The following is a 24,443-nucleotide window of genomic DNA, read 5'->3' as shown; positions in this document are numbered from 1 at the left end:
GTAGCAACTGGAAGGACATCATGACAGAGTCACAACATTGGTCTGTGTGTAGAAGTGAATGCAGCTCATCCAGAGGGATTCTAGAGCAATACCACGAGATTGATCACGTGTTACCTGGTTTCTGGCTGACGTCTGTGGGAATGTGTGGAGGACTGGGGTTGAAGTGATCGTAGGGCAGCAGCGGCGTCAGAGGATGCATCCCCTGCTGGACCACCGACACTTTGTTGGACTGCAAGAAACACACACACACAATAAGATGCTGGTCAGTTGGATGATTGAAAGACGGTGTGTGAGCGTGTCAGATGTTGAATACATTTGGTGAAGGAATCAATGAGAAGGAGCCATTTGATCGATACGCCTTTGATGATCAAGGCCAGCAGCACAAGAGCTTGTTTGCTTTCATGTCTGCATTTACAAATGGCCTTCAATAACTCAAGAGAAATCCAGTTTGCTAATGCTAACAGCATGTTGTTTGGCATGATGTGTCATGGCGGTTGCATGGCTGGAAGTAGCTGCAGTTCTTGGCCAAACTTCTGACTGCTGTGCCTTTCATACGGCCGTCTTTCATCTGAGTGCGTGCACATGTGTGAGAGAGAGAGACTTTCAGACTGTGTTTCCTACAGAATTTGACAGATTTGCCACGTGTGGCCACATTTATGTGCTAAGTCCATTTACTCCTTTCTGTATAATGGGTGCTCGCCATTAAACACCTGTAATAAAACCCAGGGATTAAAGACACACACACACACACACAAAAAAATCTGTCTTATTTCAGACTATGTAATATCCTGTCATTTCAATGCTCAAGACCAATAGCATTTTCTATGGCCAGTTTTTTGCACTTTTTTTGTCACACAAATAATCAACCATCTACTTTTTAAGTGCACTTTGTGAATAACAGCGAACAACGTTTTGTTTTAAGTGAACCTCTTAATGCTTTTAAGAACAAAAAGTGTAATTCTTGTGCTAGAATCACATAAAACGGGATAAAAGAATCAGACAATGTTCCCGATCACTAAAAGTTCTGCACTCTCACAAAAACTAATTTAATGCAGAACAAGCAGATCTAAACGTAATGCTGCATTCAACACTTTATTTCATTTTTTCACTCTAATTAGTTTATTTCAGCAGGGGTATTTTCACCTCTGTGTCTTTAAGTTTGGTGCATTTTTATTCATTTAGGTGCCATTTTTGTCAAAAGCCCTTGTTTCCTTCCAATCTCATAAACGCCCATAGTGACTGAGTACTTTAACTCTGTATCTCGATCCACTAAAGATCTGATTTCCTAAACGTACGGAGATAAAACTCTTATTTTTAGCTCATATTTTTAACTAGCAAAATCTGCGTTGCAATGCATCTTGAAGAGACTAAAAGAAATCTTGCTGAGGGGATTCCAGTTTTAACACAACATTTTTCCCACACGAAACTGATTCATTACAATGAGTCCAATGTTCATATCGCATCAAACAAACATGGCTGTTATATAGCAGAGCACATAATCAATTTGCATGTGGTTTTTTCCTTTTATCAGGTATTTCTTTGAACGACAATGCAGGCATGACTTGTTCTGAGGGATCAGTCCTTTAATACTGACCACTGATGGACACCACGGTCTCAAACACTGTCCCATCTAATGTATTCTTCACTTTAAAAATCGAAGTGCTTTTTTGAAGCGGAAATGAGAGGACATTCTGGAAGCGAGGGCTTTGAGTGATACGTCTTTAATCTCTTGTTTGAGCACTGATGTGTTGAATGGGGTGCCATCGTTTTACACGCCATTGATGTGGTCAAGAACGCTGAATCAGATGAACCTTTGGTCTCGGTGATAATGCCTGGAGGAAGTATTTTTAGAAGAACAACCCAATAGAAAAACATAACCATAACACCCAACATACTGTGTGTGTGCGTGAATGCATTTAATAAAAATACTAAATTGTACATGATATAATTGTTTCTGTTCTGATTCATTGTTGTAATATAAACACTGTGGCTGTATTAATATATATATACATATATAACAGATATTGCTTAAAAGGTTAAATAAAAAAATATAATGGAGCATTTTGCAATATATATGCATTATATTACATATTCATTTAATTACCAACTTTCTTTAAAATCTCTTCTTTTGTGTTCAGGTAAAGATTAAAGAAACTACATGTTTGGAACAAAGTGAGGGTCAATAAATGATGACAATTTTGTGCCTTTAACACCCAGAAATCAGTATTGTTCACCCAGCATTAGTCTCACACAGCTGACACAGGAAACAGTCACTAACACAGTCCAAATACTCCAATAGAGAAGCACTCATTAAACATCACAGTCTCAGTCAATCAGAAATTTTGGTGCATCACCACATTAGAGGATGCCATTCATCTGCATAAAGACATTATGAAGGTGAGTTACACAGGTCTTCACAAGCATCGGATCTCTTTTACTCATTCTTTTAGATACTGGACACATAAATGAAGGATAAACACTTCGAAAAATGAGAAACGGTGAGCGGTGCTCGTCTGCGCTTCAGATTACTGTAACTGAGAAAAAACAATTTCCTGACTGAGTGAAAGTGAGATTAGCAAAATTTCCACAGTGGTCTTTTAAGGCAGTGCATCTATTCCTGTTGTCTTGAGGGTAAATGTGTGTGTGTGTGTGTGTGTGCTCATTAGAATCAAGGTCAATTTCATTTGGTGGCTTCTTAATGCATCCGTGAAGAGCCTAAAATCAGACAAAGGTTATTGTGATGCTGCTGAAGCTATGTTACTGTGGCACCGCGCTACAATCTGGAAATAATTCTGCCAGATCTGTGAGATGCGGAAAATGAGTGCCACTTAGCTGGAGGTTTGAGGAACTTCAAAGGAAAGGCAGACATAACAACAGAGGCACGTTTAAACACACTCAACCCCCAGCCGCCGGCCCCCTCCATCAACAAACGCATGTGTCCATCTACCGACAAGCACTGATGAAGAGACCTACGCCTTCATCTCATAACTGCTCATGCGTACTGCTACTCGCCAGACTTGTAGAAAAATGTGCCTGCATGCAACTTTTGGAAAAGTATCTAAAAATCTAAAATCTAAAATTTACTTTTATGCATTTAGCGCATGCTTTTATTACAAAAGAGGAACAAGGCAATTCATCAATTTCCTGAAGAGTCTTTTGCCGTCTAGTTGCAACCAATGTACTTTTGTACGTTTTAAGCATCCTGTGCATAGCACTTCATCTTATATATCATGAGATTTGGCCAAGTGTATTAAACAACAAGAACATCTGAGCTCCCATTGAGCTACAATAAACTTTATAACCTGAAACTCTATTTGAGCTTGATTTTCATTAAATTTTAAGTGCAACAATACCAACTCCGACGACGCAGCCTTTAATAAAAAAAAAAAAAAAAAAAAAAAAAAAACGAAAAATTCCCCACTTTGCATTTATTTTTTTAATATATTTCAGTGCTTAGTGGTGTGCTGTGGGATTTTTTGCATTTATCAGAACTGTGCCATGGCAGAAAAAAGGTTGAGAAACACTGGCCTAACCCACACCCTAGCAGAAAACATTTGACATCTTTACAATAATAAAGAACTGTATTTATTACACTGAATGAGGAGATCCGCAAAAGGAGGTTTTGTAAAGTTTAGATTCATTCTTGGTAAAAATGTGTTCCCAAAATATGGTTAATTAGTACATTTGTAACCATATACACCACCTTTCAAAAGCTTGAGGTCCGTATTTTATTTATTTATTTTTTTTTACTATTATTCAGCAAGAATGTGTTAAATCGATAAAAGGTGATAGAAAAGACTTATATTGTTAGAAAAGGATATAATAAATGCTATTCTTTTTAACTTTTTCTGATTTCTGAAGATCATGTGACACTAAGGGCTGGAGGAATGATGCTAAAAATAATGCTGTGCATCACAGAAATAAATTAGATTTTAAAGTATATTCAAATAAGAAAAACTGTATTTTAAATTGCAATGTGCAATATGGTTATGTACGTAAACACATACACCAATATTCAATGTATTAATTCATAGTCAGCAACAATATGGTTCTGTCCGTGTGATAGTTCATCTTCATCCAACAGGAATGAAGATATAATGGCTTCAATTATGTGCTCTTCAAAATAATTTAATAAAGCTTGGCTTGCTAAAACCACATGACTGATAAAGTGCCAACAAACAAAGAAAAGCTTATTCATTACAGCATGACGCTTCGAAGCATTAACTCTAGACTTTGAGAAAGTGTCTTGTTTACAGTGTACGAGACGACACGAAGACGAAGAACTACACACAGAGCCACAAGTGTCCCAATCCTATCCAAAACAACTCTGTGACTGTTTGTCCTGTGGTTTGGAGGAATCCAACACAAGTAAGCTTTGAATAACGCATTATTATTGAAATAAATCACAAAAACATCACTTAAATCACTTTAAAACCAGACAAAGCCATTTACAGAGAAGCCAAATAAAAACAGAAAACCAAACAGACTGTAAATAAAGAAACGCATTGAAACCTTTGCACATCAAACAAGTATGAAAGTAAAGCTAGACCTAACACAATGAAGTCAAAACTGGACGATTCAAAATGAAACTTGACTTTACGCTTTGAATTGGCTGGGTATTTCTGAAACTGGCCTCGGTGCCCGAGGGAAACACCTCGCCAGAGCAAAAAAAAACCCATCTCGACACTCAATAATACTTGGAAATGAAGAAAAAAATGAATTTGCTTACGCACAGACAAGCGTTAAAAATGTTTGTGACAAAAGTGATGATTGAAATAGTCTATGGGGTTTTTCTCTAGGTTTTTTTAGGAGGTTTTATATTTACAGTAGGTTGAAAATAATGCAAAATCTTTTGACCTCAACCGCTCCTTTCTTCTCATTTGCTAACTTTCCTAATCTATTTTCTTGAGATTGTTCTGAAGAAAAAACTTTGCATTCCTGAAAGTAATTAACTAACTTGCCTTGAATCCCCAAAGGTGAGATGTTTAATGAATTTATTGGGTTGTATCAAATATTATGCATTGCAACATTAAAAAAGTAATATTTGCGATGAATTTCTGCTACCGTTTTACTTAAGGCCTTTATAAATAATGCATTATAAAAGTAGCTTTAATTAATTAAACTATGACTTATAATCCATTGTATGATCTTGTGAGTACTGCAACCACAGATATAATACATTAATGCACATCTATTAATTATTAGACCTTTATAATGCATTAAAACACGATAAACAAACTTTCAAATATTATAATGCATTTTAACTATTATATATGAAAAGATTTAATGCATTACAACGTACATTATTAAAACCTTTATAATGCATTATACATAAAGGCTTTAAGTAAAGCGTTTCCAGATTATTTGCAATAGTGCATTTTGCATCCTTTTACTGAAGAAAAGCAATAAAGCTCATAAGGACTGTCCATTTAGCAGGTTATTAAGACGACAAAAACTACATTATGTTTCCCATCATTCTCGATTACTCTTCATTTTGCTCCTCTGCCACCGATGCTTCATTAGCAAATATGAAATTGCCCATTTTTTTCACATCCCAAATCGCTCAAACTCAAATCACGTCATAATTACGGCTTCCCAATCTCGCACACTGGAGCTTATCGTACACACACCTTTCCTTCACAGCTCTGTCGCCAGCAGTTATGATGATGATAATTACAGCATCACAACAGAGCAGTAGCCACAGATGAAAGAGAGCAGAGAGTCTATGAGTTGAGGTAGACGGGAACTGTTGGTCGTAATGCCTCTGGGGAAAAGAGTGTGTGTGTGTGTGTGTGTGTGTGTGAGGAAGTGTCATTGGAGGGCTCTTTACTAATGGCTATGACATCAAAGGCTTGAGCCTGAAGAAGAACGGGGGAAGTGTGAGAATAACACCTAATACTCCCTCGAAACACAGAGAAACAGCCAAGTTTTAACTCTGAACTCCCAGATGAGGTTATCACGCTCCATCCATATGTTCAGCATATCATAAACATAAACCTTCCGGTTCACATCACTTATACCTTCTTGTGAAAAGTGCTTAATTCTATTGAATGTGCACTTTACATCTTAAGTCCATTTCTTTTTTTATAACTATACGTGCATATGATCTAATATTAATGAAATAAAAGGCCACTTAAAGTGAAACCTTTCGGACTCTCGTTGTCCACGACAATATTCAAAAGGCCTATTATTTCTGTAATTATTGCTCTATTTAGTGCCGTTCTTCTTCACAAGGTCCTGGTCATTGATCTTACTAGTACTTCACATACCTAGTCGAGACAAAAGCTCTTGATCAACACTTATGCAATTCTCTTACAGTAGACCAAACAGCATTCATAAACCAGCGTTGGATTGGATTTTATCCATGGGGAAATAATTAGATGTTCAAAAGATCCACTACATAAAAATTATGGTAACACTTTAGTTTAGGGACCAATTCTCACTATGAACTAGTTGCTTATTAGCATGCATATAACTAGCATATTAGCTGTTTACTAATACTTCTAAAGCATATATTAATGCCTTATTCTGCATGATCATATTTTAGATCATTACTAACTATTAATAAGCAGCAAATTCTGAGTTTATCGAGACAAAAGCCATAGTTAATAGTGAGAATTGGACCATAAAGTGTGATCAAAGTTATATTAATAACCATAATGTGTTCCTGTAGCTCAATTGGTAGGGCATTGCGTTATGGTTGGGGGTTCGATTCCCAGGGAACACATGATAAGTAAAAATTGATAGCCTGAATGCACTGTACGTCGCTTTGGATAAAAGCGTCTGCTAAATGCATCATTTTAATTTATAATAACCATTGATAACCAAGTCCATACAGGCATCCTGTTACAAAAGTGTATTTGTGCATTGATGGAAGAACAGTAGTGTCTGTTTTATTATACTATTGTAATGTACTCCTAGCTCTTTTTAATATGCAAACTTTATGAACAGACACTGATTAACGCATAAGACAATCAGAGCAAGTTATGAATGCATTTCCAGCGGTCATGTTTGTCAGAGCTTATGAAACTTACGACCAGAGACGTCAGAATAGGACTTGTGTCATTTCACAACACTATTCAGCAACAAGGCTGCTTTGATTGTCACAGACTGAAATCCTATTTTCAAGATCGGATCATGAGGAATGTGGTTTGAGCGTGGAAGAGACAGATCTGTTGAAATCAGAGAGCCGCACAGCCTCAAATATGCATGGATGGGGGAACGAGGCGCTTTCATGTAGTAATTTATTTCCTCTGATTAATTCGGGTCGCTCTACTGGATGGTAGACCCACCCTCTGCACCCCACACAACAGAGCCCTGTTCCCATGGTTACAGCACCCTGTGGGGTCCCTCCTCAAATCTGAGCTCAGTGACACGAGGAGTGCGCAGACGTCAAAAGACTTCAGACCACTACCTGTTCTCAACCTTTCTGACTCCAACAGTATTCAAAGGGTCCATGATGATTAAGACTTTTCACAAATATCTGCATTCAATTTAGAGCCAACAAACTATTTTATAGCTCGGCAAAACTCAATTTATACTTGATAAAATATTTCAGAACTTGACAACAGTCGAACGATATAAGAAGTGTACAAATACAATGATATTAACTGACGTGGCTTTTTCAGGTCTAGAAATCACACTTTTCAAAACAAGGCTTACTCATATCTCCAGGTTTTTCTTTAGATTTTTAGCCGAATGTTCAAGCTGCTCTTTTTGATATAATAAAAGCGGATATTGATTCACATGCGGTTTATTCACCCCATGCACAAACCGATCATGTCTGCCTGACAATAAACATTGCAATTTTGAAAATTCGAATGCGAATGAGAGGGAGATTTGGTAACACTTTGTTTTAAGGATCAACAATTAGTGGCTTGTTAGCATGCATATTACTAACATATTGGCTGTTTATTAGTACTTATGCAGCATAAGGCATTACTATGTGTTTTATGAGCGCATATTTAAGATCCCGTAATCCAACAACTGACTTACTAACTATAAAGAAGCAGTGAATTAGGAGTTTGTTCAGAGAAAACTCTTAGTAAGTAGTGAATTACCAGAGATTTTAGTGAACTAATAAGTTAGCAGTGGACATGAAGGAAAAGATACAGCAGAAAAATGGTCCTGTAGAGATTTTTAAGCTTGCATTTTTCTAAAAGGTGAGATTTTTCCCTTTTGGCAGCATGCAGATGTTGTGTTTAGTTCTGAAGCAGAGCTCGGTGTGACGTCAGTACACTGTTACTCATGAACCTCAGAGATGCTTTGCTGTCCACTTGTGACTAATTATCAGTGCTGAGCTCAAACCATCTCAGATGTGGCGGCAGATATCAATCATATTAAACCAGAGGAAAGCAGCTTGATCCTGTGGCTTCTTTATGAAGAAAATGTTTTCGAATGCTTTGTATATTAGATAACCAAACTCCCAGTGCAAAAGGCCCATATCTTTTGATTTATACTGCACAAGTACAAGACTGTCGTCGTGAGCAGAATAGAGAAGTAATGACATGTGTATACATATACACTGCTGTTTATTTGACCAAAAATACTGTAAAATATAATTATTTTCTATGTGAATCTCTGTTAAATTTATTTCTGTGATGCACAGTATTCAGTGACACATGATCTTCAGAAATCATGAAAATATGATGATTTATCAGCAGTGCTTTAAATTTAAATCTAAATTTAAAATATTTAAAATAGAAATCTTTTCTAAAAATATACGTCTTTATTTTATCAATTGAACAAAAAATGAAGAAAGTACTGACCCCAAACCCTTAAACGATAATGTATATTGTTACAAATTAAATCTCTTTTTGAATAAAGGCGGTTCTTTTTTATTAATCAAAGAATCATGAAAACAATGATCCCAGATTATGAAAAAACCTCACTGATAATAGTTTTCAACACTGATAATAAAGCAGTATATTAGAATGATCTCCGAAGATCATGTCACACTGAAGACTGCAGAAATGATGATGAAAATTCAGCTTTAAATCAAATGCATAAATTGTAAAGTACATTAAAATATATATATATATATATAGACTGTTGTTAATCTAGCACTAAATTCTAATCTGGTCGGAAGAGGAAATCAAGTCATAGGAACTTTCATCTGTGACATCACTTCCTGTTAGAGAATGAGATAATACATCCTGACACGGGATAATACATCCTGTGCCTTTGTCACAGACAGCAGATCTTCAGTGCGCTGTGGTGACGTCAAACACCCACACGCTCCGAGCTGCAATGAAAACAGGTCAAAGTGTGCTGATCTGAGAAAATGTGAGGTGTTTGGATCTGGATTCATCAATATATATTTTAAAAAAGTCAAGAAATTTCTTAGGATAATTTGTAAGAACACTAGCTGATCAACTCAATAATAAACTTCAGATAAATCATCTCTAGGTGACATGCAACAGCTTTTTATGGCACTATTTTCATTGGTAGAAATTAAATATACAAACAAAGCTTTGCTTAAAATTAGAACACTTTCAATAGTCAAAACTATTTCAGTATTTGAAAAAAAAAAAGTTTATTAATAGAGTAAATAAATGATTTAAATATTAATATGTAATATGATGTGTAGTATGATAAATTATAAGAAGTTCTTAAGAATGTTCCTAAATGTAATGCTTGAAACCTAATCAATATTTTTCTTGAAAACGACAGGCTTGGGAGTTCAGTACTGAATGTCTGTGTTTTAAATGGTTATTTTCTGATAAGCCTGTCTGAGGATGATGAAGATGAGTGTTCAAATCAGCAAAAAGAAAAAAAAAAAGGTACAAAAGTTGACAGTGGGATGGTGCCTTTTCAAACTTTCCCCTTTTGTACCTTTTATGTACCGTTATGCACACTTTCAGATGATTTTTTTCTAAAGGTACCGTCCCAGAGTCAGCTTTTGTTCTTCTTATTTTTCTGAGAATGCATCATTATTACATTATCAATATCACTTTAGAGCACTTGTGCACATGCCTGTAATGATTTACATTCAAAACAACCCAATAAATTCACTTAACACCTTGGGGATTTAAGAGGAGTTGGAGGATCTTTTAACTTTAAGACGTTATGGTGATTGTTAACAATATTCTGCTCTGAAATGGAAATTCTTCTTAAAGGGACCCTCATGTCGTTCCACATCTGTTTGAGTTTCTTTCTCTGCTGAACACAAACAAAGATACGGAGAACCGAACAGTTGCTGGAAGTCAATGGGGAGCAGAAACGGTTTGGTTACTCTTTTGTGTTTAACAGTAGAAACAGGTGTGAACACATGTCCCTGTGGTCTTCTTATCTGTGGATGTAGGTGTTCAGGTTGTTCGATCATTTCACCTTCAGTTTTATGTTCCAGCAGGTGAAAATTCAATATGATATATAAAATAGGTTGACTTAATACCAGACATCCTGCACAAGGTATGTTGTGATGTTTGAAGAGCAGTTTGATTTTAAAGGAGCATGGTGAGCTCTCTGAAGATCTACTCGTGACCATTATAACACCTTCACACTTTATTCCAGCTCGCATCAATTAAAGCCTCGTCCCATAATTTGCTCTCGAGTCTGCAGCATGATCCTCTGCTCTTTAATCTCTCGTCGTGTTTTTATTGACTGAAGTATGGATTTGATGTTCAGACTTTCATCTCCCACAGCTCTGAGGGCTTGTCTTATGGAGTTTATTTAACCCTTTCATGTAGCAGAGATTAGATACATTAGATACATGCAGCTGCACAACAGGCACATCTACTGTATATATATATATATATATATATATATTTATATATATATATAGCACTGGGAGGGTTTTATATATATGTCTCTTGGTGACACGCAATGCTTGATGCTTTGGCTTCTTTAAGCACAATTTTCATTGGTCGAGATTAAATATTAACACTAAATTGGCCAACATGTCAGTACCACTTAATCACTTTTGATAGCAAAAACTATTTCAGTATTTAAAAAATAAAAAAAAAACAAATAAAAACATTCATAATGATGAATGCATTTAACAGTAAACGATAGATTTAAACATTAGCATGTAGCGCTGAGATATTGTTCAGTTAAGTAAACATTGCTTAAAAAAAATGAAAACCTCACAATGGAGAGAATTCTGAAAGGTGTTCATGTGATTAACAAGCATCTCTGTGATTGGCTACAATGTTCAAAAACAAATTCCTAAATTCTTTCACATGTCTACATCACTATGTGGAAATATTTGCATAATGCCGCCCAAATGTTCACTCAAAGAAATAAGGCGTGGTTTAGGGCTGTCACTTTTGAGAAAAATCTAATTCGAATGGATATCGAACATGCAATATATTCGAATATCTACGTGCCCGCACCCCCATAAAAAAAACACACACACAAAAAAAAACGTAGCCTAATGTAGATTCAATCACAAATGTTTAACAGTGAGTCATAAACATTGGATTATTTTTTAATTTTTACTTAATGTTTGAAACAGCAGGTTATCAACTTAGAATATCAACTTATATGAAGTGCCACTATGCATATCCCACAACATTAGCCTAAATGAAAAAAGAAAAGAAAGAACGATTCAGAACAGGCACAAACAATAACGTGACAACTTAAACAGCAGCAGGAGTAAGGCATATAGCCTAGCCTAATTCATTTCTTAATATTGTTTGCAAACACCAGTCTATCAACTTGATCTGGATTAAGTGCGACTCTCTTTTTATTTACAATTTCTCCCATGCTGGAGAACACACGATCGGAGAGCACAGACGTGCCTGGCTACTACCTCTTATTCGCTTGATTTGGTCATGGGCCTACGCTACAATACGCTGGATAAGATGGCAAAGAATCTAATAAAAAACAAACGGTCTAATCATAGACTGTAAAAAATGCGCTACACATGGCATTTTAAAAACCGGATATTTTATTTATAATTTGATTACGGATATTTCACATCATGTTTGAATGCATATTCGAATATCGAATAAAAAGTGACAGCTCTAACGTGGTTTCAGTAAAACAGTTAGTGTTGAAGCAGTCTTGTCAGTGTGTATCTAGAGCCCCTTTCACACTATGATACCGGAAAATACACAGGTAATGTGTCCCAGCAATTGTTCCCGGGTCGCTAGATTTTGCACATTCACACTGCCAGTGATTTCACAGAATGCTGTAAAGGTCCCCTAAAGACACGCGACATCAGGATGTGATGTTTAATGTACGAGTCGAAAACGCTAGACACGTTAACTGACTTTACACGAACGATTATGGAAAGGGGCATTACATTTCCGACGAGTGTTTGAGGTGTTCGGCCAACATTTTAACAACAAGAGGGCCTCTGAAATAAGTAAAAAAAAAAATATTCTATCCTTTGTCCTGTTGCATGATTTACTTTTTCAGGTTTTGTGCTTAAATACAAAATCAATACCAAAACTGTTAAAAAGGTGAATGCATCAAACTTTAACAGTTTAATTAGTGTTTTAAATGTAAATCAAATGATTCCTTTTCCTAATGCTGCATAACAGTGGTTTACTCTGATTATGACTGAAATGAAATGATTGATTATACTTTAAACCTTAAGTTCAGTTGCAGCCTTAAATGATTGAGTTGAAGTAGGTGGAATGTTTTACAATGCACCAATAATTTAAATATAAATCATTTAAAAAGCAGTTATCTGGAGCAGATATGTCACATAATGCTGCATCCGTTGGGTTTGCACTAAAATAGCCTTCGACCGAATTCACCGCATGGGGATCAGAGATCTTTAAGGATGTGGTCAAACGGTCTCAACGAAGAGGTATCAATCAAATCAATCGTTTGGACAAATAACAAAGCAGGCCACCTCACCATGTAATTTTCACATAATGCAGAGCCCCTATGGACTGCAGTCCATTGAAACTGGGATGTGACCCTCTCCTCCAGTCACTCCGCCCCGCTCCGAACACTGCATCTTATTTGTCCTGCGGTCAGGAGCATTGTTTGATGATGATTTGTAATGTAAATATGAGGTTTTCTGCCTCCTCCGAGCGAGCCAGCTCTGGATTCGCCTGCCTCTGCATCCCATAATTACCAGTGACTTCCACGAGCGGCATCCCGGAGCCAAGACGCTAATGGAGAGCAGCTCCGAGCTGCCAGTGAACGTCTGTCTGACATGCGAGCACAGCCGAGGTCTCTCATGCGGCGCAGGAGTCCACAGCGTTTCATTAAAGGCCAACAGCAACATGGGAAAGAGCCGCATGCAGAACCACGGCCCGGCTGTGACTCGCTGACATACAGACGAACACATCCTCATCCTCATCCTCATACAGACGGGACGAGGGTGAAAAAACTCAATCTAGTGTTGATCAGTCGTCTGGCATTACATTTTCCCCCGTCCTAATTTGCAGTGTTTTTTTTTTAAATGATACACTTTAAGAAAGGTCTATAAAAATAAAGTCCCAATGTACCGTGTTAATATCAAGGAATGTTCTGTGTTGCTTTTTCACAGGTGCTTTACCCACATGTTGAAATATGCACGAATGTTGTATTTTAGGGATTGAAGAAAAAATTCTGCTAATTTTCTGCCAGGACGTTATCCATTTCTTCAACTTTACATATTATTACTACTTTCAAGCATACATTATACACACACACACACACACACACACACACACACACATATATATATATAGAGATAGAGAGAGAGCCAGAGAGATGTAATTCAACAGAGTTACTATAGTTAACTGAAACTGAAATTAAAACCATTAAAATCATTTTTGTTACTTAAAATAAAATAAACGTTATATAATTTCAGCAACATTTCTATTTTTAATTTAGTTTATCCTAAATAAAACAAATATTAATTAAAATACAAAACTACTTTATAATAAAAGAGACTTAAATAATATTGTGTTGAGTGAAACAAGGTATTTTTCCTGTTTCTGGAAGCATTGGAGAGAAAGCTTGTATGTTTTTTAAATTATGTATGTTGTTTTTTTCTATGGATGTTGTAAGTTATTTATATGGACCCATGGGTCTGAAATAAAGAATTAATAATAATAATAATATACAGATATGTATAAAAAACAAAGTATAAATGTCAAAAAATTATAAATAAACCTTTAACTAAATTTAAAATGGAGCAAATGATTAATACAAACTCTAATAGCATCCGACACCAAAGAATTACACTGAATTCTACAAGAATTAATTTTATTGAAATTCAAATATAATTCTTTCTAAATTTCAAACTTTTGTGTTTATCCCCATAATATTCGAAAATTAAAGCATTCTGAATGATTGTAACTATCGGTAATGTTAAAGAAAAACTTTTTGTTTTGACAAATTTTTTTGTCTCTCTTCTAGATCTTAGAAAGGAAATATAGTGATTTTTATAGTGAAAAAAAAATTGTGTAGGCGTTACTTTAAAACGGTTTTTAATCAGAAACTTGCTAGTGAATTTCACAAGAAACTACAACCAACAAAACGCTGAAATAGTATTTTCTTCTAAAACATATTTTAAAATTGTATCTTTATTTACAACGTAATAGTGAAAATAATTGTTCGCTGTGCAGCTTATTAGTGTGACATGATAAAAACAGCACAGTTCCCTCAGAACTTCTGGCTCGTACATAACCAACAAAAATCCTGTCATAAATGGAGTTAACAACACATCTTCAAACAGCAGGACAACACAGAGTCGATGAAGATGTGTTTGCAGCGCTGCTTTGTTTTTCAGGTGAGGAGTGAAGCGGAGTCTGCTCTCATTTTCCATGGTAAACCACAAGATCTTACCACACAAAACTGTACTCAACAACCAAACACAAACAAAGCTCTGTCAAAACACGCCCGCCCACCCTTTACATCCCACAATCTCTAGCAGAACAACACGACAGACCCTCAGACGCGCATCTGTCCCAAAACCCTCTCTGCTTTCCTTTCATCAGAACATTTGGCTGCAGAAGATATAATTAAAAGCAGGAGTCGCCATAAATGAACAACGAGCGAGGCTCGGGTCTAAATCAAAAGCAAAGACGGTCACAGTTTGGATCTGACACATTCGGCAGGGATGAATGACACCGCACCGGTGCCTTTGAGAGGCTGGGATGATCTCAGCCGGCTGTAAATCTCATTCAGATTTGTCAGGAGATGAACGTCATCGAGCGTTAATCGACAGGGAGTCTCCACAGTGCCTAGGATGAAGCCTTTACACTCACACGAACCAGTGCACGGTCACTCTGACATGATCCGGGAACCAGCTCGAAACAACACAACACTTTGGTGCAGATGCTGACATTTACACGGCCACAAAGAAAGACCGTAAAGTAAACCAATGACATAAAACTCTATAAATATCAGTCGCCACTCTAGATCTCCAACAACATGTCTGAGATTTAAATGATCCAAACATATAATACAATGCAATCTGAACAAACGAATTCTCACTGACTTTTCTAAAAAATTATGTCTGGATAAACAAGTAAAGCCGGGTGTCTATTAGTAAATTACTAACGGAGTTATTTTTGAATTTACTTAAAATTATTGTGCAATTACACTAATAGGCTTTTTAGTTTTTAAAGTATCAGCTATCTATTGCATGCTACAGGTTTTCCAGGAAATGTCTGATCCTATTGAGGCCTAAGAAATAATTTGGTTAACGTGCATGAAATCATTCTATGGGTACAGTCCCTTGTTTACAGTCATCAGCACACGGACACTCGAGCACCAAACACACGCTTCGCACTCCTCTGGCCGTGAAACAGTTAAGGGAAAAAAGCGAGCGTCTTTGACTGTTTAAAAGTCGTTCGCAACAAGGTGCACCAGGTGCACCGCGTGGTTACAGCCTCTGTGTTTACTGCTGACTCCCTTCCGCAAGAAAGCAGTTTGGCGCCGTGTTTACTCCACACCCCACCACCCACACCTCCTCTGAGCATCAGATAAGACACAGACAGAGAGAGACGGAGGGAAACACTTGCGTTCTCCTCCACAAGCGGCTCCTGCTACACACACACCAGCGTTTGCATTGTAGTAAAAGTGCAGTTGCACAAATACTCACATGCATAACCACAGCACACCTCACCTTCACTGCACTCTCACTGAGACAGAGAAACCTCGCGCTGAGATCACTGAACACAGGATGCAAGATGTATGTCACCGGCATCGCGGCTCACGCGTGTACTGATGAAAACAAATGCACACACCGTTTTTGAAAGAGCGATGAATGCGCCATTGTCGTCATGTAGCTACATAGTTGTTCATGAAAGCAGAAAGCGGGGGGTTTCCCTGAAAATCGTTGAAACGCGCCCTGTGAACCTAGGTATCAAACAGGGACTTCTCAGAAGAGACTTACTTTTATGTTTGTCATTAAAACTTTATGCGTTCCTTTTTTTTTTTCAAGAGATCCAAGACCTCGGTCCCATAAGCAGAGGTCTATATTTAGAAGCGAAATGCTTTCCAGTTGGCTCGGCACGATTATAAGTGGGGGAAAAAACCACACGGAAAACCATGTTCCATAACATCTGAAAGGCAGCGGGCTGCAGATCTGGGATGTCCCTACTTTTAAAGCAATCGCTTTGCGGTAATTTCCCAATGTTTCGCCTCCAGCTGAAATTAACGTCTGTATTTCCACGAGCCGCAGGTACAGCGCTCGTCCTCTCTCTAGTGATCCACAATCCTGCGAGCAAAACCAGAAACCAGATTTTTAACTTCTGAGTGGTGCACATCTGACGGTCTCAATGCAATCGTGTCACAGATAACCCCAAGATCACAGGAGCGGCACAGTGATGTGGTCAACGTGTTTCTCATTAACTCACAGATCAGGATACACTAGAGAGTGCTGACGGAGGTTAGTCACCCATCCTGTTCAACAATGTCCCCAAACATACAATAATAAAAGGAGAGACAGCAGCGAGTGATTCAAGTACTTCAGAAAGCTTCTGTGAAGTCTGCTTAGTGAACCGTTTAACACACGAACAAAGAGATGCAAAGAAAACTGCTAAACAATTCACTTGCAAAAAGCTCTTCTAAGTAGCTTGTACATTTTTTTTGTGTTATTTCGTGTGAACTGAACAAATGTTACATCGCACATTGTTGTGCAAGTTCCCAGCATGCATCACTGCTTGAAAAAAAACAAATCTGTGGTATCTGTTTCTGAAAAAATTCTGGTAACACTTTATATAAAGGACCAATTCTCACTATTAACTAGTTGCTTATTAGCATGCATATAACTAGCATATTAGCTGTTTATTGATACTTATAAAGCACATATTAATGACTTATTCTGCATTGATCGTATTTTAGATCCCTTAATTCGACCCATACCTAAACTAACAACTACCTTAATAATTATTAATAAGCAGCAAATTAAGAGTTTGCCAGTTTTAGTTGGTTCATATTTTTGATGATGAACATTTGTCAATCAACGGTGAATTGATGGATCTATTAAATTCAGGGAAATACTGTATGGTTTAATAGTCAAATATGCCTCATATCATCTACTTAGCTTTGAAAATCAAACCAAAAATTAAAAACGTGAGTTAAATGCTGAACAATCTTTAGTTACTTTCACAAAAACCTTTAAATGTACATTTTTTTAAAACATTTAAATTCAAATTACAAACTTAAATTATTTAATTTTAAAAATCACAATATTTATTTGATTTAAATAGTATTTCAAAATAAAGTTCTATTCTATTCTAATATATTTGACACCAGATCTACTCAGTCCAAATCTTCCAGGCCAATCAATGCAATCCAGTAGCGGGCGATTTTCTTAAAGGCACAGTTCACCCAAAAACCAATAATCTCTTCCAAACCTGAGACGTGCTGCTTCATATCTGTGATGTAACATCTGTTGCATCATGACATCGTTCAGACCTGTCCTTCTTGGTCTTCTCCCCTCATAAACACACGACCGGAGCAAAAGAACAGGAACTATGAATTCTGGGACACATGCTGAGTTTGTCCCACAAGAGCAGGCACTGCACTTCCCACTGTTGGGGTCAGCCAACGCCCCCAGCACCCCGAATTAGTGCCGGGCCAGACCTACTGGAGCCTCAGCAGCCACATGGGGCGGCACACATGGGTGTGATCACACGGCCTAATCCTGCTCCCATCTGATACCCATCTACCAGCAGCACGACTGCCACAGCTGGGTACGGCCCAACACACACACACACACACACACACACACACTTGTTATCACAGGAGCCTCTACGGAGCTCTAAGACTCTCCATTTCAACTGAAACCTTGCTCAAAACAAGTGGGAATCTACTTTGAAATGATTTAACAGAACGGCAGCGTGATGGAAAACGGAGCAATTCACAAATGACTGCTCTGAACTCATCTAGGACACATCAACTGAGTCAATAGCACGCAGGAATCAAACGCCGTCCTAAATAGAAGAAGCCGAAGTAAAACAGGATGAACTTTACATCAGAACAGTACAGCACACATACACAAGCCTACTATTAAAACAGGGCTTTTCTGGGCTGCTTGCATTGGCTGAAAATATTGATTTCTCCATTTGATCAATCTTCATTTTTGATTTGTTTTCTTAAATCCCAGGATTTAAGATTTTGGTCTGTTTTCAGTTGATACATGAACAAAACAAATACGCTTCGCTCTTTGTTACTTTTGATATGAAACTAGCCTCGGCTTTCAAATTCACATCTGCTGGAAGAAAAACTGCAGGAAGACGTCAATAAAAAGGCTAGCAAATAATATCACGTAACATAACACTGAAAGCCATTCAATGTCCATAAACTTGTTAGTTAACTAGAAAGATACTTCTAAAGAGGAGCATTTTGTTAAATATATGAGGTATATTACATATTCATCATATCTTCACGTAAGCTGTTGATTACTGCTTTGATTATATAGTATTTCTATTTCAATTATATTATTATTTTAATTATTTTATTAATTATTTAATTTAATTTCATTTATTTTATTAATTATTGTACACACACACACACATATATATTTATTGTCCTTACTTGAGCTCGAGAAGGCTCTGGAATGAAATTCTAGTTGTTAATAAGTGAAATGAGCATGCAGTTTTTTATGACAGCCACAACTTAAATTGTTTATATTTTTAATACCAAATTGGATGAGCAACAATTATATCATTAAATATAATATTATATATATATATAATATATTTATTTATTTTTTTATTTTTTTTCACCTTGAGTGTTAATTATATCTAAAAATAAACGGCAATTAAATGTTAACTTTAATATCGAAGCATTAACTGACAGGGTACTGTATAGTTTACATCTTAAGTTCAGAGATTGTGACTGACAAATATATATATATATAGGTCGGAGGGGGGCAGCTTCACACACCTGGGTGAGAAGAAAGGGTCATCTAGACAAAAAAACCTGTTCACATCACACATGCGTCACTGTCGCGAATGACATTGATGAGTGTCAGAAAGCCATAGCCATTGCCTTGAGGTGGGGGATTTTCTTTCACTTTTACTGCACTTTAGTCCAGACTGATTCATTAAGAGAAAGACATGATGACAAGACGTACAGTAGAATAAACATCAATATGAAATATGTGCCAGGCAACAGTCTCATGAAAAATCCGAATGCAGATTTTAAGAAATAGGAGTCTTTGTATTAATTAGTATTTTTATATCAAGGTTCTTTTTCCTGTTTTATTAAAGAGATAGTTGACCCAAAAATTAACATTCTGTCATCATTTACTCACCCTCATGTTGTTCCAAACCTGTAGGAGTTTCTTCCTCTGTTGAACACAAAAGAAGATATTTTGAAGAATGTTGGGAAACAGAAAGTTGCCGGTAGCCATTGACTTCCATAGCATTTTTTTTTTCATTCCATGGAAGTCAATGGCAACCAGCAAAGATATCATGTAGAAGATATTTTGAAGAATGTCTATATGCAAACAGTTGCTGGTCCACACCGAATTCCATAGCATTTTATTCCCGTGCCATGGAAGCCAATGGCTACCGTCAGCTCTGTGGTTGCCAACATTCTTTAAAATATCTTCTTTTGTGTTCAACAGAAGAAAGAACCTCATTCCGTTTTGAGGGGGGAGTAAATGATGACACAATTCATTTTTGGCTGAACCATCCCTTAAAAAGGTTAAGTGTCTCATTTCTTCACCGAATCCAAATCACAAAGTTAGTTTTCGGACACGACAATTGGTTGAATCAATTCTCAGGGAAAATTAACCTATGAACAATTGACTTTAACTTTAACCTTTTACAGTCCAGACACTTTTACAGCTGCAACGTCTGCCGCAAACCTCGATAAAAGTCTGAGAAGAATTTGCTTGACATTTCTGACTTGAGTTCTGATCTTGCGTCGACATGTTGGAGCAGGGCTATGAGACGGTTTTAAACACCTGTCTCTCTCTCTAGCAGAGGAACAGACACGACCACACCAATAATTACAGCTATAAACACCTGAGGAGAGCCAACGTAGTTCCCGAATATTTCCGCCTCCATAAATATCTGTGCAGATTCATCCGCAGGCACTAACTTCAAAGACCTCTGAAATAGGTTCTCTTATTAATATTTGTATTTCAACCTGATTTGGTTTTCTTGCTTTCTTTGCAGTAGTGATATGCATTGACTATGCCTTCAGTCTTCCAACCTACAACAGGCGAGAAGTCTTCCAGCGGCCCATTGTGTGCCGAATGAAGTGGCAGAATGGGTTAAAGAGCTTTTTTCTTCAAGAGGATGTAATCCAGTGTCTGTTACTTATCACTGTCAGTCAGAGGAGCGAAGCAGAGCTGCTCTGGATGGATTATGACACAAAGCCAATGTTCTTCTATTGTATACTCAAAGACTAAAGGCAGCTTGAACCATGAGCTCATGTCGATCGGGGCTTGTTCACGACCTCACGGTCCCGGGACGAGCAAGAGCTTTAACTTCAATCAATCGTTTCTTCTTTGGGAAAGAAATACACTTGGAGTTTGAATTGTAAACATATAAATGATCCCCGATTACTGTGTAAAATCAACAGCTTAGCTCTGGGTCCCAATGCCATACATGACTACGAACTATAAGCTTTACGATTTAGGGACTAATCACAATTCTTGAATTCGTAAGACGTTCTCGTTTCTGTTCAGCTGGGATCACTGAAAACAGCATTAAATGATTGAAGCATAAAAAAACTCAGTTTCCTGTAAGACATCTCTGTCCTGATCAGGAGCTCGAGAACACTCACATTCACTGATCAGCATTAAATGAACATTATGTTGTCATTTACTCGCCCCTTTTTTCCTGCTGAACACTTAAGAAGATATTTAGAAAAATGTCGGTAGCCATTGACTCCCATAGAATGGAAAAAAAAAAAAACTCAATATGAAGTCAATGGCTACCGGCAACTGCTTGATTACCAACATTCTTCAAAATATCTTATTTTGTGTTTAAAACAAGATTTTTTTTTTTTACATGTTTTGTACAACTTGAGGGAGAGTAAATAATGACAGAATGTTTATTTCTGGCCGAACTGTCCCTTTAAGAAATACCTGGAAGAGACTTCAAAAAGTCCCAAAACTTTTATGTAGGGCACGACTCTATACATCACACAGTTTCAATAAAACAAGCACTACATGTGCATGAAACAACTCAAAATATTATCTGAAGAGCTGGCGTTACAATTGTGCAATTACAACTTTATAACTACACTTCATTTTCTAGCAGGATTCTAACCACTGTACGAGCTCAAATCTGGATTTAGTTACTGTACGCACGTTTTTCTTTTTAAATACACTTACATACATAATCTCCACACAGTCACAACACAATATATACAAGACAAACAGGACAACGATGCCATGTAACATCAATATTAAAAATGATCTGCACACATAAATATAGATTTAACCGTTAATGTAGTGCACCATTGACTTACAGTCAAAGGCATCAATATGCATGCAGTTACAAAGTCTACACACATGCATGCAAACATACCCACATGCATATTTCTCAATAGTGATGACTTTAAGGAATCTTATGACTTACAGAACCATGTCTGAATATCCAAATGTCAAAACTACTCTTCTGAAAGGCATACGGATCACTGTATGCATTATCAGATCTAAAGTAATATATGAATGTCTACTGATTCAAATCGTATTGAATGGGACTCTCCAGCACCCTTTTCTCAAGTCCTCTCAAGCTGAAGGGTAATTACAGGCCTGTCTCAGCCGTTCTTCTTCGGCCCAGAGAACTAACCAGAGCTTCGGAGCGGTTCCCACACACCTGGACTCTAATCATTAAATGCTAGAGGAAGGACAGCAGTGTTGGCATGAACTTACAGATGGAGAGACGGGTCCGTTCGGGAGATACGGCTCGGGCAGCATCAGGAACGGGTATCCAGAATACGACGCTTTATACATTCCACCATCTTGATGTTTGGGCACTTGAAGAGAGAAAGCGGGACAGAACAATAAAAGTTGTGAAGCTATCAAATGTGTAAGGTGCACAAGGTGGTTATACTGAACTGTTGTGGGTTAGTTTGTTGAATGTGTATATATAAGATTCTCTTGTGAATATATAATGATGATCAATCACAGATCCTCTTCAAAGCGGTTTCAGTTCTGGAGCACAAATAACGGAAACAGATCAAACAGGCTTCAGATAAAAACAGCTTGTTTAATGATGCAGATTTCAGGTTTTCCCCCAAAAAAAGTCCATCAGTTACATCTCAGGCCCAGTTGAAAGTTTTTTTTTCTTTCTCAATTCAATTTTTATCAGACTGGCACAGATGAGACGTGAGTTTATTTCAAAACACAGAAAACATTTAAAAATAATAATCATTTGTACTTTTTTTCCCAAGGAGAAATATTGTCTGATTTAGTAAACATCTGGGGACAATTATGCCTCCAAACAAAACTAAGCAAAGCCACATGCACAGATTTGTGTAAATAAAGACACACAAGCTGTTGCTTGTAGATAAAGGTTTAAAAAAAAGTAAAGCAGACTAAAAACTCGACAGAAGCGACAAATAAAACAAACAAAGAGCACTTCTTGGGACTGGTTTGTGTGTGTGTGTGTGTGTGTGTAGTCTCACCGTCGTCCAGATGTTCTCGTTTATCGGTGTAGATTCTGTGATCTTCTTGCGGTCCTCTTCTGATCACCTGCTCATCACAAACACACTTTATTCCACGCACACACACACACACACACACACAAACACACTTCACTTGAATATGCTGCTGAGGGGTCTTACGGCAGAGTTTGAGTTCTGGCTGATTTCGGACTCATTGACCAGAGATGATTTGAGATCAGCCAGGTCGCTCTCCGTGAACGCGCTCTCGCGGATCTTCTCCTCGTGATCTCCTTCATGTTTAAACGCGATCATCTCATCATTCGCCCCGAGATCATCTCCCCCTCCACCGTTCAGCTGCGGCATATTCACGCGTTTAAACGAACTTTATCAATCTACTTTTGATTGTTGTTGTCGCTGTTTTCCGCGCTCAGACGAGCGTTTGAGACTCGCGCGAGAGAGGAAAAGTTCTTTATGCTGTGTCGATCCGCGCGACTTGAAAGTAACAAACAGTCGCGCTTTAGAACTGCGAAGATCAAAGAGACCGACGCGTGATTGACAGCTGCAATGAGCCGAAGGGGGGTCAGCTCTTAAAGGAACACGCTTTAGTTTCGGGGCTTTTTCAAACTGAACGCATAACGTGAGAAACAACCGAAGACATTTGACGAAAGAATACTTTGAAATAAAAGATACTTAACACTTGATGTTGATGCTATTTGTAAATTATGAATAATTTAAATGTTTTAACCTTTGAGGTAACTACACGTGTATACAGTGCTGGGTAGACATCTTACAAATTATAGTCCATTATTGGTTCCAAATTACATTACATTACATTACACATTTTAAGTACAGTTATATAATCAGACTACTTTTAGATTACTTTTGACTCCTTTATCACGTTAATTTAAATAGGACAATCATGTACCTACTTATATAAAAAGAGAAAGATAATGTATTCCATTAATTGTTATCAACAACATGAAGTGCATTAAACATTACATTACATCAAGGTTTCCCAAATTGGAGTTTGTGAAAGAACTGCAGCAGGTTCATGAGTTTAATGAAAATGTGCATTAATTACATAAAAATGTAAAACTAAACCTAAATAAAACACTTATATAAAAAGACACACTAAAAGAGTCTTCACATCAACATGGTGCCATTGTTTTTACAAACATTAGTCAGAGCTATTACTTTCTATTGTTAGTAATTACCCAGAAGTTACTACACAAAATAATGGCATACTAAAACATGTATGATTAGAATTACACAGTAGCACAAACACTGCAGAGTAAAGTGTGCACAGAACTTTCTTAAATGGCACACTTGTGAAATTGTTTGTAAATTTCTGAGCAATCACCTCCTTGTGCATGACTTATTTTTTCTTTTAGTGTTTTGAGTTTTAATTGAAAAATAATTATGTCTTCCCATGCTGTGCGATAATATTTGAGTACTTTTCTGCCATGAAC

The 24,443-nt window shown here is 37.1% G+C and overlaps 1 protein-coding gene across 14 annotated transcripts in view; it reads right to left on the bottom strand.

The window, feature by feature from the left end:
* LOC132130088 (transcription factor 7-like 2) overlaps positions 1-23,510 on the bottom strand; it is a 49,405-nt gene extending 25,895 nt beyond the window's left edge. For 6 of the 14 annotated variants that reach the window (XR_009428672.1, XR_009428670.1, XR_009428673.1 and 3 more), the window contains exons 1-5: positions 23,155-23,507; positions 22,996-23,062; positions 22,241-22,344; positions 19,661-19,696; positions 115-229 (exon numbers count right to left, since the gene is read on the bottom strand). Coding sequence is in view for 8 of the 14 variants with exons in the window: in XM_059541734.1 (XP_059397717.1) it covers positions 115-229; positions 19,661-19,696; positions 22,241-22,344; positions 22,996-23,062; positions 23,155-23,337 (505 nt within the window). In the remaining 6 variants the exon portion in view is untranslated. Of the gene's footprint in view, positions 1-114; positions 230-19,660; positions 19,697-22,240; positions 22,345-22,995; positions 23,063-23,154 lie in introns of all 14 variants that reach the window. The other 8 variants (XR_009428669.1, XM_059541736.1, XM_059541731.1 and 5 more) reach the window with 6 other exon arrangements.
* Positions 23,511-24,443: the final 933 nt, after the last annotated feature.

The sequence above is a fragment of the Carassius carassius genome, chromosome 47 (assembly GCF_963082965.1).
Source record: "Carassius carassius chromosome 47, fCarCar2.1, whole genome shotgun sequence".
Lineage (NCBI taxonomy): Eukaryota > Metazoa > Chordata > Actinopteri > Cypriniformes > Cyprinidae > Carassius > Carassius carassius.
Note: the sequence above shows the minus strand (reverse complement) of the source record. Positions and strands in the feature narration are given on the sequence as shown.